Source organism: Populus alba, chromosome 17, assembly GCF_005239225.2.
Source record: "Populus alba chromosome 17, ASM523922v2, whole genome shotgun sequence".
In the NCBI taxonomy this organism is placed as follows: Eukaryota; Viridiplantae; Streptophyta; class Magnoliopsida; order Malpighiales; family Salicaceae; genus Populus; species Populus alba.
The window spans coordinates 20,665,797-20,677,949 of record NC_133300.1 but is presented as its reverse complement, the minus strand read 5'-3'; the positions used below and the strand labels follow the sequence as shown (position 1 = coordinate 20,677,949).

The 12,153-nt window shown below is 39.1% G+C and overlaps 1 protein-coding gene across 1 annotated transcript; it reads right to left on the bottom strand.

Moving 5' to 3' along the window:
* Positions 1 to 1,245: 1,245 nt before the first annotated feature.
* On the bottom strand, positions 1,246 to 11,570 carry LOC118037207 (protein DJ-1 homolog D). Its single transcript, XM_073405580.1, has 6 exons — positions 11,442 to 11,570; positions 3,933 to 4,058; positions 3,058 to 3,498; positions 2,582 to 2,944; positions 2,348 to 2,477; positions 1,246 to 1,508 (listed from the first exon to the last, which is right to left on the bottom strand). The coding sequence occupies exons 1-6, from the start codon at positions 11,490 to 11,492 to the stop codon at positions 1,246 to 1,248; spliced, it is 1,374 nt and encodes a 457-aa protein (XP_073261681.1). The 5' UTR covers positions 11,493 to 11,570.
* Between the last annotated feature and the right edge of the window lie 583 nt (positions 11,571 to 12,153).

Below are 12,153 nucleotides of genomic sequence, written 5' to 3'. Positions count from 1 at the left end.
AGTATATAATATAGTCTTATCTTTTTTCACTTTGTTTCTCAATTTTTGGTTTTTTTTATTTCTAAAATCTAAAACTTAACAAAATTATTTTTTAATTAGTTTTCTTGATTTGAATTCTCAGATTGATTATTTCAGTTAATTTTAGATTGATTTTTTATAAATATTCTAAATAATTTGATTATATTTCTCACCCTCGCTTTGAATTGATAATGCAATAATGACAACAAAATAGATATTAGCTATGTTTTTTATGAAAAGATTATTTAGAATTTGTTTATAGCTATGTTATTCAAAAACCGAGGTAAATTTTTTTGACAATATGAAATGTCCAAAAATTCACTCCAAATACTTTAAAGATGAAACGACAGAATTGAATAATGGTTAAACAACACAAATTAAAATCATTTTTTTTAATCATTCTTTTTTTCAATCCTACATTCAATAAGATGGAGCATTGCTTGTATTCACTTGTCCCTAACTCACGAGACCATCACAAAATGCATCTCTCTCTCTCTCTCTTATATATATATATATATATATATATATATATATATTATATATATATATATGAGAGTGCTTCCCTTTTTTAAATTAAACTTCTTGTCATTTCTTTTTATCTAAAATTTATTAGAGTTTAGTACAAGTGTTATCAAAATTTTATTTATGATGCTAGTTCTAATGATTTATTTCAACATTATCATTTTACAATTAAAATATAAAAAAATTATAAGAACTTTATTTCTCACCTTTGTAATTATTATTATTATTATTATTATTAAACTCGGTCAGCCATACAGGTTAACTAGATAACTCGTCGATCCAACCCTTAACTCAAGTTGAATTTTAAAATAAATAAGTAGAAATTGACTCGGTAAAAAGCCTGGTTTAATTAAAATAAAATCAAAATAATAATGTTTATTTATAACAGAAAATAATTATATAATATTATTTTAAATTGATTGAATCAACCTAAATCAATACGCTTAACTTATGACCCAAATTTTAGACTAGATCGTGGGTTTTATAACTTTGATATATAAACTAGTTAAATAAAAAGGTTTAATTTAGTAGTTCTTAGGATAAAAACTGTTATCTAACTCAGCTGAGAGATAACTCAACTGGTCAAATCTTGAGTTTAAAAAAACATATTAAGAAAAATAATAATAATTTCTAAAATCCAACTCATTAATATCATTTTGTTTTTACTGTTTTGTCCATGAGAGTTGTCGATCACTTCACTTCACTTCACTTTGATAAGTCAGTCCCAATTTCCAAAACCAACTTGATCGCATTGAAGATTATAATCCATGGGACATGTGATAGCATAGTATTTGTAAGTCTACGAACAGGCTTCCTCACAAGACAGCAGGAAACTACCTTAAGAACTCCAGCAGCAGCTAAGATCTGTTGCCCATGGCAGATGGATGCAACAGGCTTCCTAGATTGCATAAATTCTTTCACCAAGGCAATCACCGTCTCATCCAGTGCCAAATATTCTGGAGCCCGGCCTCCAGGGATGATAAGAGATTAGCTTATCATTAACGATGCCCAGAAGTAATAAATGGCACTTTTAAGAACAAAAAAAAAAAAAACCCGTCTGGAAATGAGCCAGGTGTGGAAGTGACACCATCAGCTGGTTCCTTCTCTCTTCCTGCCTCCAAGTCTTTCACAGTCAATGTGAGAGCCATTTCTTTTCAGACTCTGGCCCACCGGGAAAAGGAAGCATAGTTTCCGTTTGGTTGTTCAATTTCTCCATTCTCAACAGCACCACAACCTCTCATACACGTTACTTGTTCTGATGATTTGCTAGAGTTCCACTGTACTGCATTAAGAGGTTACAGGGTTTTAGAGTTTGTGGCGCTGGTGAGAATGGAGAAATTGAAAAACCAAACGGAAACTACTTGTGAGATTATGGGTGGAGCTCCTTGGAGTTATTCTCATACACGTTTCCTTGTTCAATATCTGCAGAGGTCCCTGCATTATCTTCAATACCTCGGCACCATTGACATTCCTTTTGTGACAGCATTATCCAAAATTTAAAAACTTTTTGACTTTGATTCTCTTTCAGCTTACAATGTGATCGATCTGAATTTCGTTCACACTAATTCCCATCTAGAGCACATATACACTAATGCCATTGAATGTTGTTCTTGTCTACGAAAAAACAAATTTTCTCTAGTGTGGGTTCAGGTTTAACCAATGGTTCAGGCGGGTCGCTTTACTAACTTAGAAATGACCACGCACAAAGCAAAAATGAAAGGTAGAAGACACATTTTGATTGGGTTATTTTTGTTCTGACTAGTATAATAATACGCTACTGTCGAGTAACAACATTGCCAAAGAGCACCTGCTATTCCAAAGTACTCAACAAGACTGCCAAAGGCCTTCCAAGACAACATTGGATCAGGTTCTAGCCATGTTGCCCTCCCAAGACAACATTCAGCTTCACCGTAGGGTATGCAGTACATCTTCTTTCCCTGCAAACATGATTCGCATTGAAGATTATAAACCATGGGACATGTGATAGCATAGTATTTGTAAGTCTATGAACAGGCTTCCTCACAAGACAGCAGGAAACTACCTTAAGAACTCCAGCAGCAGCTAAGATCTGTTGCCCATGGCAGATGGATGCAACAGGCTTCCTAGATTGCATAAATTCTTTCACCAAGGCAATCACCGTCTCATCCAGTGCCAAATATTCTGGAGCCCGGCCTCCAGGGATGACGAGGGCATCATAACTAGAGGCATCCAAACCTTCATAGGAAGCAGTTAGAATGAAATTATGGCCCGGCTTCTCACTGTAAGTTTGGTCACCTTCAAAGTCGTGGACTGCAGTTGGGCAGATATCCCCAGCCTTTTTCTTGGGGGAAACCGCATCAACATGGCACCCAAGAGCTTGAAGGGACTGAAAAGGAACAGTTACCTCATAATCTTCCATGAAATCCTGCAAGCAGAAATAAAACAACAAAGGATTCTTAGTAAACAAGGAAAACACATGTTTCCTCAAGCTTGATAGCAAGAGACAGGTAGTAATTGTATTAGAACAATAGAACTTACCCCGCAGAGAAACAGAATCCTTTTATCTGAACCAGTTACCTTGCCTCCGAGTGCCCTCACAAAAAGCCGAATGTACTCAGGATGAGCCCTATATATAACTCCAGTGATGATATTGCCATCAGCAACGCAATCCATCCTGGTTTTGGGTTCAATCCAATGAGCACCAGCATCGATGAGCACAGGTCCCAGAGCATGGAGTGCAGTGCACTTCCGACCTTTTACTGAGCCAGCAGCTGCCAGGATCAATTGTCCATGACAAATAGAGCCAATCGGCTTTCCTGAGTCGGAAAACTTCCTCACACAATCTAACACGGATTCATTTATGGCAAGATATTCTGGAGCCCTTCCTCCTGGTAGAAGCAGCCCATCATATTTACTAAAATCAACTTCATCGAAGTTCGCGTTGAGACTAAAGTTGTGTCCACGCTTCTCTGTAAAAGTCTACAGCAAGTGAAGTTCCAAAAACACATATCAGAGTTAGGGGAACGAGTGGCTGTACTATATTTGCCAACAGAACACATCAAAAAGGGAGCTCAGTTTACACATTATGAATGTAAAATGATCATCATGATAACTATTGTATCTTTAACATTGGGCACAACCCATCACAAGATCATTATCACTATCATTCCCACCACAACCACTATCGCCATCAAGATCATCACTACTACATCTTCTACTACCATCAGAGTCAGATTGCCCCATTGCCACTACCACTAGTCCAGCATCCATATCAGAAGACAAACAATTAAACAGAACCAAGTCGGAGTTGCAAGTAACTAAATTTGGATACATTTATATCCAAAACAAATAATATTTTCATTAAGAAATGGTTATTATAAAAGGCTAACATAAAATGAGAGGGGGGGGGGGACCTGATAGCCATGATAGGCACCAGAGTCTTGAATTGCAGTGCGGCAACAATCACCAGCTTTCTTGCCAGGACAGACAGCATCAACTGCTATTCCATAAGCCTGCAAGGCTTGAAATGGAACCATAGCCTGCAAAAGATAATAAACCCAATCATTTAAAGACTTCAAGGGGGAAAACAACTCCAAAATGAGAAAGATAAAAATGAAAGCAACGCACCTCATTAATCTTCCATGAAATCCCCACATAACAATAAAACTTTCTTCTGTGGCTTGCAATTAGCCATTGCTGATGCTAAAAATAAGACTTAAGCCTTAGCTTTGTTTATTGCTATCATCTCTCGAGTGGAGTTTCGTGCTTTTATAAGGACTGCAAGTGCAAGAGAAACGGAATTGTTCTTTAACTCTCTTCGTTATCGTTGACTAAAAATGTACTGTAACTATCTTCGTTAATGTTGGATCAATGCACATGGCTACCAATAAAAATATTAAATGGGAGCTTTGTTATTGTTGGACTAGATCGCATTGAGACTAACTCACCTACTTGTTATCGCGATCAGCATGATGTTTAAAGTGATTTCATCAACTTTTTACCATATCATGCATGAAATGACTCGGTCTTTGAATCTAAGATCATTCATATTATAACCAAAATCCTCTGCCAATAAAATAACCAACATATCTTCACCATTCCGTGTATCAAGATCAAATTCAAAATAATGAGTTAGAATTGCAAGTGCAAGCAAAATTCCACATCCTTTGTAATCAAGCCACATGATACATTCACAGCACTCATTTCCCACAACCAACAATCCAGAAAGTCACTTATTTGCATGGTATAGAAGTCTATTTTCAGCACAGGCAAACCGCATACAAGCGACAAGGATCCATGGGATACAAGATGGATTCCTAGACCCAAACATGGAAACTGCATACATCCCCATTATTTGATACAAGATACAAGCATAATAGTTACATGAAAATAGCTAAAATGACACTCGGATGCCAAGTAAGGCCATCAATTGAGAGACGAACTGAGGGTGCCCTGGCCAAGCAGCACCTGTAACCAAGTTTGTTGAATAATTAAACTCAATCCAGAAGGTTCCAGTCAAGGAAGGCAACCAGCCACCAGCCACCGACCACCGACCAGCCGCCAGCCACCAGCCGCAGCCGCCAGCCGCCTTCACACCGCCGGTCAACAGCCGCCTTCACACCTGGAACAGTAGATTTTCGTATTCTGAATTTATGTATAAATAGGGTGCTCAGTTATGTTATTTTGTGTGGAGAGAATTGAGAGGAACACTTGTAAGAGCAAGAGAGAGAGAGGGTGTGTTTAAGCTTTTGTGTTAATTAATTGTAAGCTTCGGATTTTGTAATAAAACAGTGTGTTTTATCCCCTCTGAGTGTTTCAAAGCCACCACCAGTGGTTTCTCCCACCAACAATTGGTATCAGAGCCCCGTTCGTCGGAAAACAGAAGTGTTTTGGGGTATATCCGAATTTTCAAAATTGTCAAAAACAAGTTTTGATCATTCCACAGTGTAGAGCTCATCAAGACGAACTCACTGTCGCAAGAATCAGCCTGATCGGAGCCGGAGGTAGCACACACGCGCCTCCTGAAGATTCTGCACTGTTCTCCCACGCGCATCCACGCCCCCAGAGGTAGACGACGACTGAGCCACACGCGCACCATATATTGCGCCGAGCCGAGCCGTCCACGCCGAGTCCAAGCCGCGCCGCAAGCCGAGTCCAGCCGCGCCGTACTCCGCGCCGAGCCGAGCCGCGTTTCAAGCCGCAGCCGAGCGAGAGAATATTCCCAGAATATTCCCGGTTCAACCCAGCGAACCGCCCGCCGTACAGAAGTGATTTTTTGACCGGTTCACCCATTTTCTGACCCGATTTCAACAAAGTCAGACCGGTTCCCTACTATTTGGACCATTCCGGATCGATCTACAGTGTCCGTTTGGCCAAATTCGGCTTCCAGAAGGCGATATAGTCATTAAAAGAGCAAGATGACTATAGAAGGTACACATACACTCATCCCGAAGCTGACCAAAGACAACTATGATAGTTGGTGCATCAGATTGAAGGCATTCCTTGGGTCACAAGAGTGTTTGGATATTGTACAAACTGGTTATGATGAACCAGAGTCCAAAGAAAGAGAAGATGCTTTACAAGAGGCACAGAAGCAAGCCTTGAAAGTCAACAGAAAGAAAGACAACAAAGCCAAGACCATCATCTACCAAGGTCTTGATGAAGATACATTCGAGATCATAGCTTCCGCTGAAACGTCACATGATATATGGGAGGCTCTCCAACAGAAATACAAAGGTGCTGACAGAATCAAGAAGATTCTTCTTCAATCTTTGCGAGGTGAATTTGAGTTATTGCAAATGAAGTCCTCGGAGTCTATTTCTGATTATCACACAAGGATTATGGTGATAGTCAACCAGATGAGGAGAAATGGAGAAGCCCTCATCGATTCTCGAATTACGGAGAAAATTTTGAGATCCCTAGATCCAAAATTCGATTTTGTTGTTGTCGCAATTGAAGAGTCCAAGGAAGTGGACAAGTTGACGGTTGATGAGCTTATGAGTTCCTTGCAAGCTCATGAGCAGAAGATCGTAAAGCGAAATGGAGATAAGGCAATTGAGCATGCCTTACAAGCAAAGCTGTCTCTCAAGGACAGATATGAGCAAGGGGAGACTTCATCAAGTGGCTACACCACTCAAGGAGGAAGTCAACAATCCAGAGGAGGATTCCAGAGATTCCAAGGAAGAGGATCTTGGAATACAAGCTTCAGAGGAAGAGGTGGTAGAAACACCACCAGAGGAGGCCGAGGACAACAAGCATTCACTACTAGAGGAAGAGGAGGCGGTTACAATAACCGTGACAAGAGGAATATCCAATGTTATAGTTGCAATCAATTTGGGCACTATAGCACTGAATGCAGAAGAAAAGCTCCGTTGGAGATACGTGAGCAAGCCAACTATGTAGAGAAGGATGGCAGAGAAGAAACTGCATTTCTTGTCCAACAAGGACTTGATAAGAAAAAGGAGGACATATGGTATCTAGATACTGGAGCCAGCAATCACATGTGCGGCTACCGAGAGTTATTTAGTAATCTAGATGAGACCAAGCAAGGTCTAGTTACTTTTGGAGATACCGCAAAGGTTCCATTCAAAGGTAAAGGCAACATCCCAGTCAAGATGAAGAATGGCGATTCCAGCTACATCGCCGATGTGTATTATGTCCCAGCCATAAAACAGAACCTACTCAGTTTAGGTCAACTTTTGGAGAGAGGCTATACTTTTTACTCGGAGAATTGTCATCTAGCAATTAGAGACAACAATTGGAGATTAATGGCCTATGTGAAAATGTCCAAGAATAGGATGTTTCCTTTGAACATCCAGTATGATGCAGCAAGGTGTTTGAGTGCCATCACCAACAGTGAAGAATGGCTTTGGCACCTGAGGCTTGGACATCTGAATTTCACAAGTTTGAAGATGCTAGCAAGCAAGAAGATGGTCAAAGGTTTGCCTCACATTGATCATCCAGATGAAGTCTGTGAGAGTTGTGTCCTCAGCAAACATCACAGATCCAGTTTTGCCAAAGAAGTCAACTGGAGAGCAAAAAGGCCACTGGAGTTAGTACACACAGATGTGTGTGGTCCAATCACGCCTATGTCGACTGGACAAAATAGGTACTTCCTCACTTTTACTGATGATTTTAGTAGAAAAACGTGGATATACTTTCTGAAGAGGAAGTCAGAAGTATTCAATTGTTTTAAAGATTTTAAAGCAATTGTGGAGAAGCAAACTGGTTATACGATCAGAACAGTGAGATCTGATCAAGGAGGAGAATATACAGCCAATGATTTTGAAGCCTTCTGTACACAACAAGGCATCAAACATCAGACGACGCCAGCTTATACACCACAGCTGAACGGTGTAGCAGAAAGGAAGAATCGCACGATTCTTGACATGGCTAGAAGTTTGCTCAAAGCAAAGAAGCTGCCTAAGCAATACTGGGCTGAAGCTGTATCATGTGCAGTGTATCTGTTGAATCGCTGCCCAACCAGAAGTTTGCAAGGAGTCACTCCAGAAGAAGCATGGAGTGGTCACAAACCAAGTGTTACTCATCTACGAGTCTTTGGTTGTGTGGCATATGCAAAAATCCCAGATGCAAGAAGGAGAAAGCTCGATGATAAGAGCGAGAAATGCATCTTTGTCGGATATGGTGAAAGAAGGATGGGATACAGGCTGTATAATCCCATCACGAAGAAGGTGATTACGAGTAGAGATGTTATCTTTGAAGAAGATACATCTTGGGCATGGAATGGTGATCAAGAAGCAATCAAATGGATCAATCTTGATTTGATCCTTGAAGGTGAAGAAGTACCAACAGTACTTGTCGAAGAACCGATTGTACCTGTAGAAGAACCGATTGTGCCAGCAGCTGAACCACAAAGTCCGGTGTTTATACCAGCAGCTGAACCACAAAGTCCGGTACACAGATTCCCTGTATTCAACAGGAGGAACACACCAGGAGCATCATCATCAACACCACCATCAGCATCCTCGTCAGAAGGACCAAGAAAGATGCGAAACCTTGAAGAGTTGTACGATACCACTCAGGTTATGGAAGATACAACTCTATTTTGTTTCCATGCAGATAAGGACCCACCAGAAAAGAAGAAAGCAATAGGTGTCAAAAGGGTCTACAAGACGAAAGCCAAATTAGTGGATAAAGGCTACAAGCAGAAAGAAGGCAATGAAGAGTAAAGTTCATGCTTAGCATGACATCCCTCAATTGAGTTTAAAGGGGAGATTTGTTGAATAATTAAACTCAATCCAGAAGGTTCCAGTCAAGGAAGGCAACCAGCCACCAGCCACCGACCACCGACCAGCCGCCAGCCACCAGCCGCAGCCGCAGCCGCCAGCCGCCTTCACACCGCCGGTCAACAGCCGCCTTCACACCTGGAACAGTAGATTTTCGTATTCTGAATTTATGTATAAATAGGGTGCTCAGTTATGTTATTTTGTGTGGAGAGAATTGAGAGGAACACTTGTAAGAGCAAGAGAGAGAGAGGGTGTGTTTAAGCTTTTGTGTTAATTAATTGTAAGCTTCGGATTTTGTAATAAAACAGTGTGTTTTATCCCCTCTGAGTGTTTCAAAGCCACCACCAGTGGTTTCTCCCACCAACAAAGTTTTCATCAGTGTAGCAGCGATCTATTGGATCAGGTTCTAGCCATGTTGCCCCTCCCAAGACAACATTCAGCTTCACTGCAGGATACGCGGTACACTTTCTTCCCTGCAAAGATGATTCGTATTAGCGATTATACAGCCTGACACATGAAATAGCATAATATTTGTAATTCTATGATCAAGAGAATTACGTTCCAAATATAGAAGATAAAAGGGCCCTGGAAAACAATTCTCATGGAACTTTAAATATGATGATCAAAGAGTTTGAATTTCACATGTGAAGATATAAGCCATGAGAAGTTGCATACGAAATTCTACAGAGCTAAATCTAATAAAAAAAGGCACCCAGTCCGGAGTTAAAGTTTGTACAGGGAAAGACTTCTCATGGCTTATAATTTTAGAAGGAGTATAATTTTAAATGTTAAAAGATGCATGGTAAAATTAATGTTTAAGCATTTCCATGTCTCCTTGAATGTTCAATGATGGCAGTTTTTCTAACAAACAAAAACATGTGCACACAACAATAAATTAGTTGCATTTGCACATATTCTAGGTGCGTTATGTGAAGAAAATTACACCACATTTCCTCGCAAGACAACACAAAACTACCTTAAGAACTCCGGCAGCAGCTAAGATCTGCTGCCCATGGCAGATAGATGCAACAGGCTTCTTAGAGTGCATGAATTCTTTCACCAAAGCAATCACTGTCTCATCCAGTGCCAAGTATTCTGGAGCCCGGCCTCCAGGAATGACAAGAGCATCATAATTTGAGGCATCCAAACAAAAGAAGCAAGGATTCTTAGCAACTATGAGACAACACATGTTTCATAAGCATAACCTCAGTCAATGGAAAAAAAATTAAGAATTAAAAACAAATAATTAGAACTTACCCCACAGAGAAACACAATTTTCTTATCTGAACCAGTTATCTTTCCCCCCAGTGCCCTCACAAATAGTTGGATGAACTCAGGATGCCCCTCATATGTAGCTCCGGTGATGATATTGCCATCAACAACACAAGCTTTCATGGTTTCAGGTTCAACCCAATGAGCGCCAGCATCAATGAGCACAGGTTTCACAGCAGGATATGCAGTGCATTTCCGACCTTTTACTGAATTTGCAGCTGCCAAGATCAATTGTCCATGGCAAACAGAGGCAATTGGCCTTCCTGAGTCAGAAAAGTTCCCGACACAATCTAACACAGATTCGTTCATGGCAAGATATTCTGGAGCCCGTCCTCCAGGTATCACCAGCCCATCATATTTGCAAAAATCAACTTCATCGAATGTTGCACTGAGAGTAAAATTATGACCACGACTCTCAGTATAAGTCTAAAATCAATAAAGTTCCAAAAAAACACCTATCAGAACTATGTTTATGAAATTGATATATTATGCTTGCACTTTAATCAATCAGTAGAGCTACATCCACCAACAGGTTATTAGAAAAACAACACACATAAATTATCATAAAAAAGGATGTTGATGAACACATAATGCATGTAAAATGATCATCACCACAACCATGCAATTATCAAAATTAGCACTCAGCACAACCCATCAAAGAAATTATCATATTAATATTATCACTACTACACTGCCACCACAACCGCAACCACCATCATCACTAAGATCACCACGGCCACTACAGGCTCTCATTTCAGTTATCACAAAATTATTATTACATTAAGAAAATGTCTTTTATTACCTTATTAATTAATCAAAAATTAAAATTTAATAACAAATATATGTGAAGATTAGTCTCAAAGTATTAGATTTTATCCACTAAACTACCCAAAGAAGACATACAGCAATGATAAAACCCAATAATCTGCACATTAAGAAGTAAAGTGTGAGGTAAGCAATATCTATAGAGAGAAAAAAACATATTTTGAATAAGTTAATATTAACTTTACAAATCCATAAAAAAGAAAGAAAGAAAAAAACCTTTCTTATATTCACCAATTATTGAAAAGAAAATGCTAAAACTAAAGCTTCGATGACTGAACTATAATAAGTTTTTTTCAAAAACAGCCAAAAAAAAGAATCCAATATGATGATTAAATGTATATAATGAGGGAGAGAGTACCTGATAACCAGCAGAATCATGAATTGCAGTGCGGCAAATATCCCCAGCTTTCTTGCCAGGTCAAGCAGCATCAACAGCAATCCCATAAGCCTGCAAAGCTTGAAATGGAATCATAGCCTACAAAAAACAAGAAGAACCCACAATTCTTCATCCATCCAAGATTCAAGAAACACTCCAAGATAGATAAAAAAAAAAAAAAAAAAAAAAAAAAAGCAGCCCACCTCATGATCTTCCATGTAATCACCACATAACAGTAAAACACTCTTGCCCATTTTTTATGCTGAAAATTAAGCTTGAGCTTGAGTTCTTTCGTAGTTCTATGCTTCTTCTTTTTTCTTTTTCTTTTTTTTCACAGTTCGATTTTTTCGATTATATTTTTTTCAGTTATCTCATTTAATTGGTTTTTTTGCTCATCCCTAGTGTTAGGTGTGCACCCACCACCTAGATGAGTGTGCTGCCCAACAAGGGTATTGTGCATGCACCCCAGCACTCCCTTAGGCTCAGTCACGCACCCCGAGCTCAACATCCATGGATCCAAGCAACACGTTTGGACTAGTTATTCATTTTTAATGAGCTCGAGCATCTTGTTTAAGCCTAACACTTATCAAATAATTTTTCTTTTTCATTGATCATATACATATTACTTCGAGTATATTGCAACTTAAAATATCAAAAGGGTGAAGTTACACTTTAACCCTTCTCTCCACAAAAGAACAAGATTCATGGGCTATTAATACACCATGAATCCTTCAAGCTAAATGTTCACAATCTTTTCATTTAACATATATATTGTTAAGAGTCTATTTCTCTAAAATGTTATTGCACTCTCTTTCTATAAAATTATTGACTTTACCATTGAAAAGTCCATATGTCCATCAAAAGAGATCTTTTGCAGGTACTAGTTTAGAGGTTACTTTGGCTTACTAGACACTA